Genomic DNA, 21,868 nt, shown 5'->3' with positions numbered 1-21,868 from the left:
GAAGATGAACATATGACCCGAAAATCTAAGACTCGTTTTTGTCTGTCTAAACCCAGTCCGAAACGATCCGTTTAATGAGTAACCAATCAGATCACATATTTGATCTTGTTAAAGTGGATCTCATCGAGGTAGATATTCATGAAATTAGGTATTTATTTTCTCACAATTTAAAATTAAAATAAATATGTAATCTCTTCTAATTAGTTAAAGTTAACATATTTGAAAAATAATAAACTTCACCGAAATGTATGTAAAAAATAAAACATAATGATATACAAATTCACAAATATCATTCACCATTGTAGGTTTTTTCCATTTCTATCAACCCATCATCAAATCATTCTACTATTCCTAACTTTAAATCGGGTCGGGTCAAATTCTACCCAGGTCAAATCACTCTAATCCAGGTCGGGTCATTTTAGGTTTTGGTGACAGACGACACTACCTAGAACTCAAAAAACAACCACCTCATCATTTCCCTTTCTTTTTCTGTTCTGAAACAAAACATGTTTAAGAAACCATCTCCGCCCTTAATGGCGGCAGCCCATCTCCGGTCATTCCTCTGCCGCCGTCACTTCTCATCACCACCACAACACCACCACCACATTTTCCGGCCAACCCATCTTAAACCCTACTCTGTTTTCTTCCCAAAATTCTTTTCATCACAAATTGACCCAAACCCACTTCAAGATACACAACACATTGTTCAATCTTTATCACATGAAATCACAAAAGACCCGAATGACCAAACTACCCCTCTCTCACAACGCCTTGATATATCTTTCTCACATATATCTATCAGTAATGATATTATACACAATACCCTAAATCTATCTCCAACTTCTGGCCGCTCTGTTTTCGATTTTATGAACTGGGTCTCAAAAAGATCCGATTTTGATCTTACTGATCAATCTTTATCTTATTTTGTTGATTATTTTGGCAGGAGAAAAGATTTCAAGGCTGCCCATGAACTGCTTTTGTCGAATAAAGGCGTGTCGGGTTTGAAATGTTTCGAATCGTCCGTTGATCGGTTGGTAAGAGCTGGTAGAGCTACACAGGTAGTTACTTTTTTTGAAAAAATGGAAATTGATTATGGGTTTGTTAGGAATTTGGATAGTTTGAAATTTGTCGTGTCGAAATTGTGTGATTATGGATATGCTAGTTATGCAGAGAAGTTAGTTGTTGATGTTGCGAATGAGTTTTTTCCGGATGAGTTTATTTGTGATACTTTGATTAAAGGTTGGTGTGTTGGTGGGAAACTTGATGAAGCTAAGAGGCTAGTGCAAGAGATGTATAGAGGCGGGTTTGAGATTGGCGTGGTTGGATATAACGCGATTCTTGATTGTGTTTGTAAGCTCTGTAGGAAGAAGGATCCGTTTAGGTTGATAAATGAAGCGGAAAAGGTGTTGGTGGAAATGGATGTTGCTGGAGTTCCGAGAAATGTGGAGACTTTCAATGTGTTGATTGGTAATTTGTGTAAGATTAGGAAAACTGAGGATGCGATGAACTTGTTTGATCGGATGCAGGAATGGGGGTGTCATCCGAATGAGGAAACGTTTCTTACTTTGATCAAGAGTTTGTATCAGGCTGCGAGGGTCGGGGAAGGTGATGAAATGATTGATAGGATGAAATCGGCTGGATTTGGGGATTCACTTGATGTAAAGGCGTATTATGAGTTTCTCACGATTTTATGTGGAATTGAGAGGGTTGATCATGCTTTGTCGGTTTTTGCAAAGATGAAGAAAGATTGTCAGCCCGGGGTCAAGACTTATGATCTTCTAATGGGGAAGTTATGTGCTCATGGGCGTGTTGAAAAGGCAAATGTTCTTTTTAAAGAAGCTGAAAAGAAGGGATTACTGGTTGAAGTGAAAGCTTATAAATTGGATCCAAGATTCATGAAGAAGCCTGTGGTTGTGAAGGAGAAGAAACGGGAGACGTTGCCTGAGAAGATGGCAAGGAAAAGGACACGGCTTAAGAAGATCAGGTTGAGTTTTGTAAAGAAGCCAAAGAAGGCACAAAGACGGGCTTATTAAGCGCATTTTGAAGGTGTGCTACAGAACTTGTTATATTTTACATGTTGTTTCCGTTTTTTGTTGTCTTGGCAGACATTAGAACACCTAGTTTTTCTATATATCAGAAATAAACACTCAAATAGATTGAAAATGCTACGAACTCAAGATAGAGTGTTTTCTAAGTTGCTTTCAGACTTTATCTATAGCAATTTTGAGTTCTTGCAATGACTGTAATGAGAAAGCTAAGGTCTTGGAGATCTTTATGTTTCTTTTATTGATGTTAGTTTGAATCGCTATAATCAATTGTTTGTGTGAAAGTAGAGTTGATTTTGATCGGTTATACCCTTTAAGATTGGATATGAACTGCCTTAAGAAAGTTGGTCCTTGAGATAAATATGAAATTACTTTCATATCCTTGGTTGATTTGTCTGTTTTAATTCTTCTTAGTCGTATTAATCACACTTCTAAGCGCACACCCCAACGCACCGAAGATGGATTAATATAGAATGTCATGGCATATGTAGATTGTCAGTATTCCTTAGGAGTTGAGATGTCTTTCATGGCTACCACAATAGTGCTTACATGAACTAGCTGACCCATTGATATTTGGTGAAACTGAATACAAGTAATGAACTTTACCCGTCCAACTTGTTTCAGGGTTCCAACAGAAACTTTGGCCTGTCCTGAATTGGCCGCCATATTTATCCAAATAAGCATTTTTCAATATTTTAAGGCAGGTATAAGTTTAAGGTCTTGTACCTGTTTGATGACCACTTTAAGAAAACAAAGGACATGTCTTGTAATTGATAGTTGTAGTTTCTGTTTTAATCAAATTTTGTAAACATGCATGATAAAGTTGAAGCATTTATCTTAACACGGGAAGTATGGGACAACACCTAGATCATCTGGGCCAAGCCTTGTGTGAACCAACTCGTGATATATTCAGCAAGTTTCATGATTAAGTGGCTAATACTTCATATTACAAGACATTACAAATTTGCTTAACGTATAGTCTTTAGATTGTTTCTCGAGTCACTATCCTTTTCAAATCAGATATCTTGTTTGTCCGTCCTTAGTTTGTGATGAGTTTATTTTCTAAAGCTTGTGTTCTTGTAGATGAATGTTGAAGAAGATGTTGCTGACCAGAATTATATTCTCGTAACATTTGTTGATCTTTCTTGTCTGGAAGTTTACTAAAAAATGTTTCTAACCTGTGATCTGTATTATTACAAGGTCTTGTTCTAGATCTACTTGTTTTTTTCTTTGTTTATTTATTATGAGTATATGATTTATGATGAATACTCGACGAACACAGAATATGCATATAAACTTTGGACTTGACAATCAGCCCCCAGCTTGATGGAAGCGTCATTACACCCTCAACCTCTTCCTCACTTTGAAACCCATATTACTTTGAATAACTAATTACTCTGACAAAATGATTGAGGGCAAAGTAATTAAAGAATGATTAAAGTACGCATTTAAGACAGCAATTGACTTGCAGAAGTTGGTTTACGGTTTAATTATTACCCAGTCTGATTGACTTGCAGAAGTTGGTTATCGATTTAATTAGTTCCCAGTCTGAGGAAATAATTACTACTTTCCTTGATGAGTAATAGTTGCAAGAAGGATCTAATCAATATATCGTTGGTCATTAGTAAGTTGGCACGGTGAAACTCAAAAAGGTGTGAAATAATCACAATAACCAAGATTTTTTTCACTTAACACAAGTTTTTGCATCGGCAACTTTGCTAGTCCAATGTTCATTTCTCATTTCATTGCATCTTAACTTGGCGACACATCAAATTGTGACATTGATTCACTCACCAAATGGTCATAAAAATGACTCCCATTTTTTTTATTACGATATGCATACAAGCGATAACATCCCATTGGGTTCAAACTTAAAACAATGTAGTATTAGATTAAAAGCTTTTGACCTCTTATGCTAACTAAGGTCCATTTGAACTGTAGTAGGGTACAAAAATCACTATCATAATGTTACAAAACAAAAATGCAACATGACAAGGAATCCTAAAATTTTACGGCACTAAGGGGTTTCCTTCCAAAATCTTATTGACCGATCGACACCACACGAGGCGAATGCTGCCTCTGTAGGTGAGTGCTCGAGCCACCTGGGTGTACCCACATGATTAGATGGCAATCTTGCTACTTTTTCTGCACTAAGAGCATCCCAAATGACTATCTGCGTATCAGAAGATTATAAGGTAATATCAGTTAAAAATCTTCAGAAATCAAACCATTAAACCACTATACATTGATTGAAGCTACCATACCTCGTTGCTAGGTTCATCAATGCATAATACGAATTCTTCTGCGTGATTGAATATAGCCTGCAATATATTTCTCAGTGCATTAGGTCTGAGATTCAAATTCTTGCAATATGCCAATATGCAGTGTTGTTTTAGTACCAATGACGAGTAATATTGTGTGTTTTGTGTACAAAAATGAAAAGCCAAACATCAAACGTTAATCAACAGTTAATGAAATAATGATATACCTGACAACGCATTTGTGTGTGCGTGGCTCCAAGATAATGTTTGACCAATCTTCCTGTTCCAACTTCCCACAGCTTCACTGAAGAATCCTTTCCACACGAGAGGATGTATCTACAATACGAAATAAATGGTCATATGATTTTGATATATGACATGATTAATGCTATAATGTTATTTAAATTACTATTACAGTATGTGTATAACCATAGGTGTATTCCATTACTTACATCCTAGATTGCTTTAAACTACTATTACAGAAAAGGGTAAAGAAAATAGGTCCCCAAACCATTCAGAACCTATTCCCCCTAGCACCCCTCATCCCTGCCCACAATTTTGTCACGTCATGTCTAGTATCAAATATATATATATATATATATATATATATATACATGTTGTAATTGTTTTTGCTTCATTTTAGAACCCAGATCAAGAAAAGAAGATTTATTTTTGCTTTGAAAAGCAAAGAATTACACTCCTAAATGACTTATTATCTACATCAATTGTCTCAAGTGAGACTTGAACCCACAACCTTTTGGTTGATAGGCTACAGTGCTACAGTGCTACACCCAATACCACTAGGCCAAAGACCCTTTCGTAGATCAAGAAATGTGATTTTACATTTTACAAATACCAGAATCATTGGAAACCACAGATACATACCTTTGATCTTTTGTAAAATTTGCACTAGTTGCCTCGACTGATCCGTGTGCACTAGGTATTGAGCGAACAACGTTGCTAGTGACTCCATCCCATATTCTAATAGCACCATCTTTGGAGGCTGTTACATACATGCCACCAGTACATGAATATCTCACCTGCATGACCAAGAAACACAGATAAATCAATAAACAAATTTAGTTTACCTGTCACTGGGTCTAGTCAGTTTATGTTTTATCTCTGCCATGTCAAATGAATATATAAAAATATTGGTAAAAACGGAGAATGGTCAAATGGGTTACAAGTCACCAAAGTGAGATAAAATCTTCTGAACCAGATTATTTTAAAAATTTTCTTGGTCAACACACCCTGAATTGTTTCAGCCTGCACAACAAATTGGCCAAATTACCCCAGACCTGTTAAGCAACCCGCTCAACCATTTTGGCATGCCAAATCAGTTGTAGAGAGTATTCATACCTGATTTATTGCACTATTAACATCAATTTCTTGTACATTTGCTGAGAGGTAACATTGGAAGGTATTAATGTCATACAAATGTGGAACATGATGATCTGTCCCTGCCAGAAGAAAATTCCCAGATGGATGAAAAGCTACAGACCGAACATTGTGAGTATCCTGAAACATTATGGCAAGAACGACAAAGAAAGAATTTTTAAGATAATAACTAGGTCATATGGGATCAATAATATTTATCAAAAAGATGTGATTGGACTTTATTGAGACAAGTGAGCAACTAATAATCTACTCAATCACAAAGCTTTGTAATGAACCTGGATAACCCTGAATGCTCTCTTTGCAGTCGTCTTAGAAAAGTCAAAAAACCTGCATTTTGGTGATATAATTGTATATAATTAATAACACATCATTCTATTTATTAGATTGCACATTCGGAATTAGCATCATACTTTATTGTGTGATCTTTGGCCCCGGATATCAATATTGTATTTTGAGGATGAAAATCCACATCGTTTACTGGCTGCAGCAGTGTAAGAATGATATTAGTTTTAAGTTGACAAGTTTCCTGCTTTCAATTATAAATTGAAACGGATCTTATAAAAGGTTGACAAGAAAGTTGACCATAGACAAATAAAGCATAGAAATAACAATAAATAATAGCAAATGATCCAGTTAGATTTCAGTGGTTAAGACACACGCCATTGACTTCAAAAAAAGAGTGGATAGGAACATATGTATATTCTATGAAGATGAAGATGTACTTGCAGATGGTCGTAAAATGTCCGCACTACGGGTCTGACAGGACCATCCCTTCCCTCTGGCAGCATCATCTGCTTAAGTTTTACTACCTGCAAATGAAAGCAACTTTGCTACATAAGATGGTTCACATGTATCTAGAGGTGGAAATCTTGACCCATTAACTTATAAACGGGTCGATTAGAGTTGTGTTTATCTCTAACGAGTCAATACAGGTAACTATGATAAAATTTTATGGAGCGAATGAAAAGGGTCGAAAGTCACTTATGTGTATTTTAAATGCATACAACTTCCGACACATATTTATTCTAAGTTACATGATTACTAAAATAATACAGTTTGTTAAATCATACTTAACATACGCACTTGAACAAAAAGAGTTCAGGTCCACCCAAACCTTTTGCCCAGTTACCTATCACATGCTTTGCCACTTCTGTATGTAATAACTAGGAGCACTTGTAACAAAATTTTTTTACCTCAAACAGTTTAATTGAGGTATCTGCACTGCCTGATGCAAGAAACCTTCCATCAGAACTAAATCTTGCACATCTTGCAACATTCTACACAGCATAAGACCCAAGTTATAAGTAGCCAAAAGAAAGCTAACATTAACTGGGAAACGCACAAGCAAACTTTACATCTTAAGTTCATAGGAATATCGGATGCATACCTTATGTTCCGAAACATGCCGGGTTTCGTGTTTTGGAAAACTTTTTGAAGAACCTTTTGTATCATGTACAGCACTGTTAAGATCGATACAATGGTTTAACAAATCTAATGTTATAACAAGTCATAAATTGAGAGCTTCGACGTTAGAATGGGAAGTTCCTATTTGCGTTTTGGAACAGGTTATCTCATTAACGTAATTTTAGGTTACGCTAATCAAGTTTTAAAAATTTAATGCGCAGATAATATGATGCTTTTATATTATCTGATAACGTATAGGTCAAATAAGCGGATAATCAGGTCCAGGTATAGAAAATAAGTTTCATGCAGGCCCCAGCAAAACTGACCATCCAAGGGTAGACAATTTATCATTTTTTAACAGAAATAAAATGTCTTTTTTGGCATTTTATCTGCTAATTTCTAAGATATCAGAATTTGTTAATCACACAATATCTGAGTAGCAAAAAAGGAACCAAGTTGAGACAAACTAGATGGTAACGAGCCAAATTGTGCTAGAAGAACATTGGATTTTAAGAGATCTAGTACCCAAAATCCACAGCAACAGCACGGGGAGCTGGTATTGAGCCATATGTTGCTGGTAATGTAGTGCCTGGACCAAACAATGTAGATGACACTCCTCTCCCTGGTTCATCTTTTTCAACTGCAAGACCCTGTTTACTTTTCAGACCCGCCATTCTCTGTTTTAACTATTATTTATACTAGAACATGTTGTTTAGTCATCATTACATCATACACATAGCCATTAGCAAACGAAGACAAACCTTGGCAACAAGTTCAAGAAGCTTGTTTGGAGCTTCGATGTTAAGTGGTGTCATTGTAGCTGATGCAACTGCACTTGCAGCCTAGAAAAAACAAAAGTCATGCAATTGAAAGGAATCTTGAGACACATTGATGTGAATGATAGGTGGTCGTAGGTGTTGTAAATCTCTACCTTCCCTGATTCGTATATAAAAAAGAAAAAGAACTTCCGAAGTCTAGCCTGTTTCATTCACTAACCATGCAGCACAAGACATGCAGACTGATATATGAAAATTATCTCACAGATTTTTTGAATCTTTCAAACCTCTCCTTAAACATTATTGGCATTTGGGGCAATAAAATTTTATGCTTGCGAAATGGGGTTATCAGTGCATCCCCTGTTATCCAATGCGGATATACACTAACATAGTAACATAGCAGCTTCTTATCTTTCACACTAGAAAAATACACAAATTCCTATTTTAGTAACAGGTGTAAATCCCTTTAGATTAAAAGGTTTGCTCATGGTTCGATGATTTGGTATAATGACACCCTTTATTAACAGTTAACTTAGTATTATGTTGGGACGTAATGCTATAATTTTGACCAGAAATATACTAACCAAACCTAAATTAGCTTCTTTAGTAAGGGACCTACCGTCTTATCTGTTAGAAATATAAAATACGGTGTTTAATTGTAAACTTCTAATGCTGTAAGGGGTAGTAGTGTTAATAGGTTAAATGTATAAATACTCCTTACCAACACATTTGTAAGGTGAGGCTTCCATATAACAAAATCAAATTTTGCAATATTATCTATCATCCTCCATCACACACAAACACACTTTACACATATTAATTCAAATCACCATTAATCAACATAAAAGCTCAAATTCTATGATTTATAATTGGTATCAGAGCTTGAGTTTGAGTCACAGTGGACTATTCCTTCCGAGTCGATTCTCCAGTCTGTGCTCTCATCCAGTGATGTGTACTCAGAGTCAGGATATATCATGTTGAGTATCTGAGGGAAGCCAGCTGATTGATCTCTAGGCACTATCTCCTGACTTTCAAGTTCATTCATCTCCATTTCATCAGTTTCAGCACCTTTATCAACTTCACCATCCTCCATTACTTCATCAATATTCAGCTCCGCAGTTTTATCACTGCCATATCCTTCAGTGTGATCCTCTCCAGTGTTCTCCCCCTCGGGACGATCCTCAGAATCAGGATCTTCCCGCCTAACAGAAAACGCGGCTGATCGGCAGGATTGCTCATGCTCTCTAATACGCCTCTGTTAAGCCTCTCTTTCCTCTTCTACTTGCTGCTTCAAGTCACGAAGTTCAGCTTCTTGTTCTTTGAAAATTTTACGTGACTGAAGAGCCACCAACACTGCTTTGTCATAAATATCAAGAGTTTGTTCTTCGGGGAGCAGAATGGCGTATAATAGATCGCACATCTCATCTAGGCTCATATTACAATCTGGTGGTGTTTGTGTTGTTGTTTGTGAGAAAGGTGGAGGCGTTGGTGTTGTTTTGGCGATGGAGATTATTGGTGTTGTTGTTCTTTGTGAATGGGTGGTTGTTGTGGTGGTTGGTAGTGTTGTTGTTATGACGGGTGATTGTGGTGGAGAGTATGTGGAAGTTGGATGAGCCAAGAAAAAAGGCTTCTCAGAGTCTGGTATTATTCTCCTTCTCTTATATCTAGTAACATTGGGAGTTGGATCAGTTTCTTTTCCTTTTAAGACTCTGATATGTATCGATTTGAAAAATTTGAGACATGTGACTACCAACAAAAAAAGGAACAAACGGTGCAAGTTGAAGACTTTGACAACAATCCAAGTGCAGAATCGGATTAAGAACGTCAAGATAGCAGATTAAAGCATTATAATATGGAAGTACAAATCAAACATAAATGATAATATCCGACTCTCAGCCACCAGAGCTCAGGCAACAATATGCACTTTAAAGGTGCATATCTAAACAATGGCTAACGCAAATTTCTTAGATCCAACCTAGCACCTTGTCTGAGTCTGATCACAAGAGACTTGAGTTTATACGAACATTAAGCTATGTGTACACCGATTACTCCATTCACAGTCTCTAGTCTCTACCACAAATTACATGTATTAATTAAACTTTTAGGCTTTTCGCATAAGCATACCGCCAAACCTTTATGAGTTACTAATAGATGGTTTCTATCCCGTATGAGATACGCGTCATTCTGTAATCTGTAAACTTCTACTCCTAACATTTATATATCGCGTCATCTCTAACAAGACCAATTTTACAGTTACAAAATGACACAAATACGACACAAATTCATCCTAAGCACAACTACTAAAGCGGGCGCAAATGAAAAGGCACATTGGTTTCCTAAGCAGAAAAAAAAAAAAAAACAAAACACTTAATTTACAACATACAATAAAATGTACACTATCAATTATTAGGGATTTAATTAAATGAATACCTGAGTGAGATTATTATCTCTAAGATGAGCAACAATTAAATTGTTTACATATCTAAACAACTTTCCTTCCTGCAATGTTTTCTCCAAATTGTTGTTATTTTCCATCTTTATATAAACTCCTTAAACCCCAGATAAAATTTGGATTAAAAATCTTAACTTTATAACTATTTTCAAAATATTTATGCTGAAATAGTTCAAGATTTAGATAATGATTGAAAAAGTTTTGTTCTTTGAGATGGGGTTTTAGTTTTGTGGGTTTAAAAACGGTGATGCTTTTTCACTCTCGCCATGGCTCTGCTGCTACGGTTGATTTTTAGCAAAGTTATATACCGAAAACATGCCCCTGCCCTCACATTAATTTTCCCCACTTAGCCCCCTGAATGTGAGGTGAAACAGCAAATAATCATTTATTGTTAACAGCATATCAAACAACCCCATAAAAAAAAAAGAAAATATTACAAATTTCGTCCCTTGGTCTCAAATTCGGTAGGGGATTCCCTCGAGTCAAGTTGGGAACTTGAGGAAATCATCCCTCAAATTCCATGTTTTATCCTTAACTCTCACCAAAATGTAAATAATTCAAAATATGATGTCATAAATTAGTTACATACAAAATAAATAATTAATAAGAAAATGTTTAATAATGTCAAATAAAATTCTTTTATAAAATATAAATGTTATCACAATTTTACTTTATTTATATGAGAGATACTAATAATATGTTTGAGCATGTTAATCTACTTAAGAGGTTTTTAGGTAATGTACACATCCAAAGGAGGGGTAGGAGTGGAAGTGGGGTGGTGTTTGGTGAAGCCCGAGCCCGCGTGGGAACACCACTGCCAGGGGGTCGGGGTGGGAAACTTTTGAAGGAAACCGGGGTAGTGAGACCGAGGAGAGAGAAATGGAGATGGGGTCCGCGCACAGAAAAAGGAGCAATGGGGGTTGTCCACGTGGCGGAGGAGCGTCCCAACGATCGAGAAAGCCATTTGGTGACTTTTTTAATTTTTTTTATCTTTTACCTTTTTCTCTTTATATATACACTATTTTCTTTCCAAAACAACACACAACTACTACCATTTTCACTACATTTTTATAAAATTCAAAAACTCCAACCTTTTCATTACTCATGTAATTTTTTTTAAATATAATAAAATGGTATGTTTTTTAATTTTAATATAATTTGTGATTTTGGCAAAGTAAAAATAAATGAAAATAAAAAAGATGATGTGAAAATTGGGGTTGGGGTGAGTAGTGCCACCCATTTTGGGGTGATTTGGAGAATTTTGAGGTGGAAGGTTTTTAATGAAAGATGGTGATGTGGAAATTTAGAGAAAGTTGAGAAAGTGGTAACCACTCCCATCCCCTAAGACTATGATACTTCAAAATATGAGTTATGACCAACATTCTAGTTATTGTGTTACTCGCATGTTCAAATTCAGCATAATTCTTGCATAATGTAAATATGTATACATATTACTTTTTATGGATATTGATCTTCATTAATATTCAGATTATGGTTTGACACAATACAAATGAGATTTTTTTGTTTGGCTTATTCGGGATGTCGAGTCTTTTTACTCAGCATACTCAATTTAGTTAAAATATTTCTGTAACTGTTTTTAACCATTTCATTAGTCACTCCCAAAATATTTATCTAATTTTTTTTAAGCATGTTCGGAGTATATAATACTTATTGTTTGTTTAATGGTTATAAAATTTGTTTGTGGGGTTGTTTTGTTCGACGGATACATAGTATTTGTTTCCTATTTTGTGTTCAATCGGATCGAAAGTTGAAGGCAAAGTTAGAGCTGGTCTTTTGGTGATTCAAGAATTAGTAATCTTCGGGTATTGTTTGACGTGTTGTGTGTGATAGAGGTTTTTTACTTTAAAAACTTATTCCCTAGTCTTGTTCAATAGTCACTTCTTTGACAAGTTACAAAAATAAAAGGTAACCATGTTTATTATTTATGTTAATTAATTGTATGATATATATGATCTATTTTTTCGAATCGTTTACTCGTGATTATTAGATGTTTAATATGCTTATATTCCAACATCATGTAAATGACATATTTCTTTTTTTGAATATTGATCTTGATTAATATTTTGATCATGGTTGGATACAATTGAAACTTTTTTTTTGTTTGGATTACTCGATGTCGAGTTCTTTTGACTCATCATACATGATCTAGTTAAAGTATGTCGGTGACTGTTTTTAACCATTTCATTAGTTACTCCGGCAATATTTATCTAAAAAATTTTACACATATGTTCGGAGTCAATACACTTATTATTTGTTTAATGGTTATAAAAGATATCTTGATAATGAAAATGGTGTCGGCTGAGCATGTTCGGTAATAGTAGGCTAGTAGCCGAGTCGTGAACTTCCATCTCGTACCACGTTAAAAGATATATGGGATGGGACCTACTCGAAGATACTCTTCCAACATGCTTTTGTACCTCTCCATAACATTTTCCTTTTATTAAAATTAATTGACTTTCATTTTTGGTTTTTAAAGAATTTTGTCGTCTAAATATTCTAAATCGGGAATATTGAAACATGCGATTAGATGCTTTAATAAAACTAATAGTAAGGATAAACAAAAAACTCATTGTTTAATCATAAATTTATATGTTTTTAGTCCTAATTACGTTTGAATTACATGGACATGAAACAAGTTTTTAAATCGATTTTTTTGTAACTAAACATCTAAATGCAGACGTGTTAATTTTTTTTTAATTACTATTATGTTATATGCATCAAACTTTAAGTTCGTTTTTGTTTTTGTTAACTCTTTAATTATCAGATAATGAGTTTTAATTTGTTTGTTTTCTTAAAGGTGTTGATTAGTCGCAGCGGAGGTCTAGTATACTTTGCTTTAAACGGGTCTGCGTTAGAGAGTCTCTTCACCTCCAATATCTAGGAGGAGGAGAAACCACCAACTAAACCGCCCGAAGGCATGACATTCAATTGAGATAAAACTCTGTCTATTCTGCATGACTCAAACCTGCTTCAGAGAAAAACTTTTTGTGAAATTTCTTAAAATGTCTTTACCAAGTTGACACTTCATTAAACCAGTATTTCGTTAGTGGCTTGCAACTATAAAATGGACAATTTTAAGTATCCATCTCTAAGGTTGAACAAGCAATGCAAATTTAAGTATATTTCTGTTGAAATATAGAGTTGTTATCATCAAAATCATGTAACTGCATTTTCTATCTTTACTGATTTATTGTACTAAATATAAAAAGTTCAATTAATGTTTTACAATGAATTGGTTAGATTATCACCTCAACTTCTAACATAAATGTTGTTAGAATTAGTTCAGATCAATAAGTATTTCTACCAATATCCATTATGTATTATCAAAATGATGAGATGGTCTTTTGCTTAATTTATGATACTTCCCATTGTTCTAAGAAGGGTTTTTTTTCCCCAATGGAATAATGTAAAACCAATAATGGATGGAGGGGAGTCTGGGAGGAACATTGAGATCCGACAAAAGTCAATCTACAGCCATTGACAGGCGTATGGACATCAAACCCCATTATCGTGGCCCAACTGTCATTATTTTGTGATATTTTTGCCTTCCTTCTTTCCTACCAAAGCAATTTCAAAGGTCACACCTCCATCATTTTCCATCTTATTTTAAGTTGTATATGCATATGTTGCCATGTAGTTAGTTACCATGGATAATTAAAGTTTAGAGATGTAACATTTTCATATTTGAAAGAATGATGTACTAACAGAAAAACATCAGTTTGTTGATTCACTTGACAATGTATTAAACCATCAAAAAATAAAAATATAGAGAAATTAAATCTTTGAAAATCCCAACATGTGCCAAAAGTATGATCATACAAGAAACCAAAAACTTCTAAACAAACCCCAATTTCAAATAGAAATGCTCGATTTATTTTTAACATATGATGTTATAATTTGATGCTTACTACTACCGAATTTTGGTTACAAACCTCATTTTAAGACCTGTTTTAAAAAAATGTTTATTTTGAAGAATGGAAAACATTTTTTAAATAATGATCGATCTCTTTAAAAAATGAGGATTGATGGTTTATACAATCTATAGTTTTTTTCATGATGCAACATACGAGAAGCACCTGGTTATGTATGACATTATATTAATACTATACACATTGAGCAAATAAAATGTGACAGGTTGATCTGTTTATTGTTGAACTAACCTTGTACCCGCGTGATGCGGCGGGGCATAGGAAAAAAAGCTGGTTAAGTAGTGATACCGTGTTATTACATGAATGTATGATTCAACTCAAGTGTTTCTTAGTCCGACTGAAAGTGCAAACCGCCGTTGTTGTGTTAGAGTGAACATTTTTATGTTGATTGATTATTAAATTCAGTAATGCATGTGAGCTTTTTTTAAGGGTATTTTTGAAATTTCAGGGATAAAGTGTCTGATGGTAGTATAGATTAAAAGGGTAAATTAGATATTTTAAATGTAGAGTGTTAAATTTTAGAGGGTAGTTTGTTTATATAGATAGTATAGATATATAATTTAAATAAATAAAAAGATGAGATTAATGTGCGAAGGACATAATTGAAATGAGAAATGGAAATGAAAACGATATTAGACTCATACTTCGTATAATGGTATCGAAAGTTACATTAATTCTTTTTTTAGAATGATATAAATGAGGGAGGATGATAATTAGAAGTGTTATAGGAAATGTACAAGAATTCCACCCACATTTTGCACAGGTCGATTACTTTCAGTTTCCACATTAAATTAATTAAAATTGTAACAAAACACTAGGAATATGTTGACTGGAATTGAGAAAAAGTTTTAATCCCATCAAAATACCCGTATCCAATGGGAAATCTGATACCTAAACCCGATTTGATCGGGGAATTTTCGAATTGACAGGGAATGGGGACGAGTATGAGGATGTAATTATATTCCCCGATGAGAATGAGAACGGAGATGAAAGACTGAAAATCTCCGATCCCCATACCCGATCCTAAAATAATATATATATATATATATATATAAGAATTACTTTATGTTTTATATACGTTAGAATTATTTTAGGTTTAGAGTTTTTATTTAATACTTTTTATGTGTTATATTTTATCTATCATTTAGTTAACATAGATATTAGTTTATATATAAAAAGAAAATGTCGAAATACATATTCTATTATTTATATTATGCTACGATAAATTTATGTTTACTCAAAATGGGTATACCCGATACCCGACGGGGACGGGTATGGGATGTAATTTATATCCCCATATTACAAGTGGAAACCAGAGATGGGGATGGGGATCAAGATCTCCGATAATACCCGTCTCGTTGTCATCCCTAATCCCATGCAACAAGTCAGTTTCTTGAATTTATGTCAAAAAGTATGAAAGCTCATATAATGCTATTAAATACAATAGATTGTTATTTATTTGAGTTTTGACATAGAGGCGTAATAACCTAACCATAAAAAACTGCCATGTCATTAAATTACTAAAACCTTTCATATTTTTCTACCAATCTTCCCCTCTATGTTTTTTCCCTCATTGTTTGTCGTTTGCAGGAAGACTTTCTTTTCTTCCTTTTCTTTCATTAACATGTTATGTTATTTATTGATTTACTTGACAACCTGATCAAACAAAATCATTACTTGAATAATATTTCATTTAACATTCAGCTATGCATAACATTTTGTAAAACACGACACCACATCATTGCATTTAACATCACACAAGTAATAAAATATTCTCATAACATAATACTCGTATATCATAATTGGTCTAAAAGCATGAGTTGCCAAATCAATAAAAACCAAATCCAGAATGCTAAGTGGCTAAGTGCTAAGACTATTATGAATTTACAAAAGGAACCTAATTAATTTCCTTGTGTTGGTGTAGTATGTTTGTGTAGCCCATATATTACGTACAAACAAAATTACTTTATCTGCATTATATGATCGCGTCAAGATAAACGGCTCCAATCTAATATATGTAGGTTGCAACACAAACAAATTCAAATACAACCACAAAGTTGTTAAATATAATAATTTTTAATACAATCGTATGATCATTAGGTTTTGAAGAGAAGACTTACATTGAAGATAAGATGTTAAGACGTAAAAAAAGGTTTAAAGGCGAGAAAAAAATATGTATAATTAATTACTAATTAATTGTGAAAGTTAGGGTCATAGAAGTAATAACACCCATTAATTAATGGGTTTTTAATACATAAATTATAGGTGGCATGTGTTAGGTTTATTTTTAGGTGTTTATTTTGTATTTATCTAATTTCTTTTTTCTACAATAAGACATAAGTTAGATTAATCATCGATGGGTTATTAGCCAAAAGAATAAATCCATCATAAATAATTAAATCTTTCAAATCTAATATGAAATCCTAATATGAGCACTCAGTAGTTGAAAAGACATTCTTCATTCATGAGGTTTTGTGTTTAAGTTTTGAGATGGACATAGAAAGTCTCTTTATAAATCAATCGTTATGCCTTCAGGATTGAAATAAGCATTTTTATTTCGAGAGATCTCTACCTGGGTAAGACAACCTATGTTAGGCATTCCAATATCGAATTACGACATAAAGTTTCAAACAAAATTCACTTTTAAAAAAATACACAAAAAATGGATTGAGATCCTCTAAAGTTAAAACAAAACTTCATAGATAAAGGTCAAGATTTAAATCTTCAAATCTTAACTTTTGATTTTAATCCAACGGTCAAGATGTTCTTAACTTCACTTATAAAGTTGAAAACAACTATAATTCTAAAAAAAATATAATGTTCTAAAAAAATAATACACGAAAGTCTCTACAATTTTTATTTTCAACACACACCCCTATATTCACTCCACATCAAAAAGTCCACACAAACTTTCTCCTATATAACCCATTCCTCCGCATCTCTCAATTCCCACATCAAAACCCTTTCATCAAACCCCGCTAAACAAAAACAATGGCGTCTCCATCTCCAACACCATTGTTGAAAGATGAGCTTGATATCGTCATACCCACCATTAGAAACCTTGATTTCCTTGAAATGTGGAGGCCCTTTTTCCAACCATATCATTTGATCATTGTTCAAGATGGCGATCCATCAAAAGTCATCAAAGTTCCTGAGGGTTTTGATTATGAACTTTATAACAGGAATGATATCAACAAAATCTTGGGCCCTAAATCTTCTTGCATTTCTTTTAAAGATTCTGCTTGCCGTTGCTTTGGTTACATGGTTTCCAAGAAAAAATATATCTATACAATTGATGATGATTGCTTTGTAAGTTTCTTCTTCTTCTCTCTGTTTCTGTATATCTATATATATGTGATTCATATTTTTGATGGGTCTAAGATCTGCAAGATCCAACCTTTTGTGTTTAGATGGATCAAATATGAATTGGGGTTTTTGAATTTTGGGGATTTGACTTGTTTTAGGTGTTAAATTTGGTATTAATAGTGCAAGATCTAACCTTTTTTGTGTTTAATTTGTATAACTTTGAATTGGGTGTAATTCAGGATTGGTATTAGCTATGCAAGATCCAAACTTTGTGTGTTTATTTTGTTTAATTTGTATAGGGCTTAACTTGTTTTGATGTGTGTGTGTGTGTGTTTGTTTGATTTTGAGTCAAGTAGGGTTTGTCAGTTTGTGCTTGTTTTTAGGGCCTAAGATCTAAAATATGCATGATAACTTTTGTTGTGTTTATGTTTATTCAACTGAAAAAAACTTCATAACTATTTGATTTTTTATGGGGGCTTAAGTTACTTTTTGGGGATCTAGGGTTCTAAGTAAGTTGTAAGGGTTTTTGAACACAAATTTTTATCCTTTTTTTAATGGAATCTTTTTTATACATTTGATTTTTATACGTATGTATAATAATACTAGTTGGTGAATGATGAGTCATATCATCTTGTATAGTTTTCATAATTTCTTGTTTGATCAAAATCCGAACACTTTACGTAAGCAGTAGACAGTGTTATTGAATTGTGGTAGCAAAATATCGTTTGGACAGATTCCAACCTAACTTTTTTGAATGTTGTCTATGTGATAAATGTTATTTTAGTTGCTTTGCTAATGTGGATCGTGTTGTTGATTTCATAGGTTGCTAAAGATCCATCTGGAAATGATATCAATGCACTTGAGCAACACATCAAGAACCTCTTGTCTCCATCGACTCCCCTTTTCTTCAACACCCTTTATGATCCGTATAGGGAGGGTGCTGATTTCGTCCGTGGATACCCTTTCAGTTATCGTGAGGGTGTCTCGACTGCTGTTTCTCATGGGTTGTGGCTCAACATCCCTGATTATGATGCCCCGACTCAACTCGTTAAGCCTCGTGAGAGGAACACTAGGTATATGTTGTAAACTCTATCTACAAACAATGTTTACCTTTTGAAAATAGTAGGGTAGAATTGCTCATAAATCATTTGTGGGCCATGGATAGAGATTTATGTTGGGCACTTCTTGAAAGTTGAAAGTACCAACAATCCATGAAATGGGCCATACATTATATATGGCCAGTAGCTAGTAGACATTTTTCAAGTATAATGAACATTTTTAAGAAAGAAGTCATTGAATATTATTTTGGCTTCATTGTTGGATGGCCATATGAGAAAACTCAATTCATAGTTGAAATTAATACCATGAATGGGCATTTAAGACATAGATAATATACCTATACGTTCGGCCCTACATCACGTAGGGCCCACCAGCCGATATTTTTATATTCTAAAGCAATGCTCAAAGTGTGAGGGTATTCCAAGCATAGATGTTGCTTAATGGGTGGGTTGGATAACAGCCCAAAACTTGCAAATCTTTTCGTTGTTGTTGTGTTGGTGTATATACCATTAGTAAACTACATTATTGCAATGATAGTTAAAAAACACTAATCGAACATATATTTGGTGACTTTTAACCCATTCTCATTTTGTTTCGGTTTTTCAACTTAACCACTATACACGTTCGACAAAAAAAATCTTGCCCAAATCCACTTACAAAGGGTTAAAAACTCGAAGTTTCCACCTTTACTCATAATGTCTTTTCCTGTGCATTTATGTCTAATAGTTTCTTTTCTATAATTCTAGATATGTGGACGCGGTTATGACCATACCAAAGGGAACCCTCTTCCCCATGTGTGGAATGAATCTTGCTTTTGACCGTGAGTTGATTGGTCCTGCAATGTACTTTGGTCTCATGGGTGACGGTCAGCCAATTGGACGCTACGACGACATGTGGGCGGGCTGGTGCATTAAGGTATAACATTCTTCTTCAAAATGTGCACTCCCTGCATACATTGTAGTGCATTTGACCCAATTGTGATTCATCTCAGGCATGTCAAATATTCTGTTACCAAATTTATCTAAAAGTGAAGTATATCAAATGAGTTGGGTGAAATGGGATGAAAATCTCTCCATCTTTAGTGATTACATGTGTGTAATCTCATTTTGCCACCTCTGACATATAGTTTCACTCACGGCTCTTTCATTTGTTCTTTTATTAGGTTATCTGTGACCACCTTGGATTAGGCGTGAAGACAGGTTTGCCATACATCTGGCACAGCAAGGCTAGCAACCCGTTTGTGAACCTGAAAAAGGAGTACAAGGGTATTTACTGGCAGGAAGAGCTGATCCCGTTCTTCCAGGCTGCTACCCTTCCAAAAGAGTGCACCACTGTTCAGAGCTGCTACAGGGAGCTCTCGAAGCAGGTCAAGGCTAAGCTCGGCAAGGTTGATGACTACTTCAACAAGTTGGCTGATGCCATGGTCACTTGGATCGAAGCATGGGATGAGCTCAACCCGTCTGCTGAGCTACCAGCCAACGGGAAATAGACATTTAGATCTGCCTTATAGTTTAATCGCCATTTTGTCTCTGCCATCGAGTCTGACTTTTGCTATTCTTATGACTTTCTTATCTCTAGTATATTTAAATTATGATTTTGTTGAAAAATCTATTTAATGGATCATGGAGGATCTTAGTTTTGTAATATTCTCTTTTATATCATAGTACTGTTTTTATATATGTACCTTTTTTATATTATTTAGAGGAGTTGTATAAAGTCTTGCCAAGTCTAAAAAACTAATGACCATGCTTTTGCAATTGTGGCGTATATTGTTATTGTTATATTTGTGATAATAGCATGTGTTCTCAGTTTAATAGTAGCTTAATTATACGGTAGAAAGTGAAAAACAAGGCTGCTTGAAATCTTGAATCGTGAGGCTGAATTGTAACATCAACAGAAGAATTAAAGCCGAAATACAATGATGTGTATCTAGTAGATGCCAACGAATTATAAGTTTTCTTTTGACAAAACTTATAAATCACGTCGCAGTGTCACACACAAACACAATCAGTCATACAAAAAATATTTAAGAAATGGGCTTGTTTTTTAATAAAAACCAATACTCAAGCCCAATATATTTTGGATCATACGCAATGAGTAATTGTATTTCAGAATTCAGAGTGTGAAATGTGAATTACACAATATAGATGTTTGTCTTGTAATTAAGCATTGTAATTAAACCATGATTATGAGCCTTTTTTTTTTTATCAATACATGTATAACAACAACATAATAGAAAGACGGATCAAGATATATTGGAGAGGAAAAAATCACTTATGAAAATTGACTTGGTGTATTCTTCTCATTCATGTTGGCTTGATTGTTATACAATAACACTGTTACTTTCCATTCTAGTTAACTTAATTAGGGATGACTATCTAGACATAGATTGGATATGAGAGTTGAAATTGGTGATCATCCATCATTGATATTGTAGGTCAACTATTTATAACTTAGTGGGAACAATTTTAGTTAAGCAAAAAAGAGTGTAGTTGACTTCCCCAGCCTCATGTCAACATCTTGTACTACATGTTTTTTTCCCCAAACATCTTGTACTACATGTTTTTTTCTCCTAACATACAATGGTGAAGTCTTACACGTATCTTAAACAACGAGATATTGACTATGAGTCGTTATAAGTATTTGAAAGGAAAAACCTCAAAGGCTTTATTACATGTTCTTAACCTGTCCCATTTCAATTCTCATTAATTGGATTGCCGGTACACCACCCTCTTAGGAGACCCCAAGCAATATAGGCTTGCACGCCCCCATGAGAACGCCACTACTCTTTTTCTTTCTTCCGTACCTTTCCACTTTTATTTTTTTATATTTCCAAGCAATAATATTTTGACACATTTTCAAAGTCTTTCCACCCATATGATCGGTAGCTCCACCCCACCTTTTAAGTGAGTCTCCTTTCATGTAACATATGGCGCAAGTCCTCCTAGGGGAAAAAAATTCCTTTTCTTTTTCCCTTTAACCTAAGCTCATCACAAATATTCCAGGGACATATATTTAATTGGGATATTGACATATCCTAACACAAGCCGCGTTTGAGAACTATATATATATATTAATGGTTAATTATTTCATTCTATTCGTTTACCTATTTTTCATTTACTTATAATTCCCTTCGTCGATGTTAATTTGCAGATGCCTCCCGCCCAGAGAATTTCTTGTTGATCCCCAACGGAGTCAAACTTAGGGTGCGAGATCT

At 34.3% G+C, this 21,868-nt stretch overlaps 3 protein-coding genes across 5 annotated transcripts; 2 read left to right on the top strand and 1 right to left on the bottom strand.

The window, feature by feature from the left end:
* The first annotated feature begins 441 nt into the window (after positions 1-441).
* LOC122611344 (pentatricopeptide repeat-containing protein PNM1, mitochondrial) lies at positions 442-3,256 on the top strand. Its single transcript, XM_043784365.1, has 2 exons — positions 442-2,046; positions 3,129-3,256. Exon 1 carries the CDS (start codon positions 507-509, stop codon positions 2,031-2,033), a length of 1,527 nt encoding a protein of 508 aa, XP_043640300.1. The 5' UTR covers positions 442-506; the 3' UTR covers positions 2,034-2,046; positions 3,129-3,256.
* A 587-nt stretch (positions 3,257-3,843) lies between these two features.
* Positions 3,844-10,619, bottom strand: LOC122580128 (cleavage stimulation factor subunit 50). 3 transcript variants are annotated; one of them, XM_043752396.1, is made up of 13 exons: positions 10,315-10,619; positions 7,870-7,950; positions 7,634-7,794; positions 7,092-7,164; positions 6,898-6,981; positions 6,427-6,513; positions 6,115-6,185; positions 5,980-6,031; positions 5,666-5,824; positions 5,192-5,346; positions 4,534-4,642; positions 4,310-4,366; positions 3,844-4,218 (listed from the first exon to the last, which is right to left on the bottom strand). In XM_043752396.1, the coding sequence occupies exons 1-13, from the start codon at positions 10,417-10,419 to the stop codon at positions 4,063-4,065; spliced, it is 1,350 nt and encodes a 449-aa protein (XP_043608331.1). In that variant the 5' UTR covers positions 10,420-10,619; the 3' UTR covers positions 3,844-4,062. The 3 variants fall into 3 exon arrangements, with proteins under 3 accessions (XP_043608331.1, XP_043608332.1, XP_043608334.1); XM_043752397.1 differs by having other exon boundaries at positions 7,634-7,758; XM_043752399.1 differs by lacking the exon at positions 10,315-10,619 and having other exon boundaries at positions 7,634-7,758; positions 7,870-8,125.
* Positions 10,620-17,195: 6,576 nt separating this feature from the next.
* On the top strand, positions 17,196-20,328 carry LOC122611057 (probable UDP-arabinopyranose mutase 2). Its single transcript, XM_043784013.1, has 4 exons — positions 17,196-17,595; positions 18,415-18,665; positions 19,398-19,566; positions 19,814-20,328. Exons 1-4 carry the CDS (start codon positions 17,278-17,280, stop codon positions 20,138-20,140), a joined length of 1,065 nt encoding a protein of 354 aa, XP_043639948.1. The 5' UTR covers positions 17,196-17,277; the 3' UTR covers positions 20,141-20,328.
* Positions 20,329-21,868: the final 1,540 nt, after the last annotated feature.

Source organism: Erigeron canadensis, chromosome 8 (genome assembly GCF_010389155.1).
Source record: "Erigeron canadensis isolate Cc75 chromosome 8, C_canadensis_v1, whole genome shotgun sequence".
Taxonomy (NCBI): Eukaryota; Viridiplantae; Streptophyta; class Magnoliopsida; order Asterales; family Asteraceae; genus Erigeron; species Erigeron canadensis.
This window is presented reverse-complemented; position numbering and strand designations above follow the sequence as displayed.

Coding starts and splice junctions, on each gene's coding strand:
- LOC122580128 (XM_043752396.1), bottom strand. CDS start 10,419: ATGGAAAATAACAACAATTTGGAGAAAACATTGCAGGAAGGAAAGTTG. Junction 4,367..4,533: donor ACACACAAATGCGTTGTCAG/GTATATCATTAT, acceptor AATATATTGCAG/GCTATATTCAATCACGCAGA. Junction 4,219..4,309: donor TTGATGAACCTAGCAACGAG/GTATGGTAGCTT, acceptor TCTGATACGCAG/ATAGTCATTTGGGATGCTCT.
- LOC122611057 (XM_043784013.1), top strand. CDS start 17,278: ATGGCGTCTCCATCTCCAACACCATTGTTGAAAGATGAGCTTGATATC. Junction 18,666..19,397: donor CCTCGTGAGAGGAACACTAG/GTATATGTTGTA, acceptor CTATAATTCTAG/ATATGTGGACGCGGTTATGA. Junction 19,567..19,813: donor GGGCGGGCTGGTGCATTAAG/GTATAACATTCT, acceptor TTCTTTTATTAG/GTTATCTGTGACCACCTTGG.
- LOC122611344 (XM_043784365.1), top strand. CDS start 507: ATGTTTAAGAAACCATCTCCGCCCTTAATGGCGGCAGCCCATCTCCGG.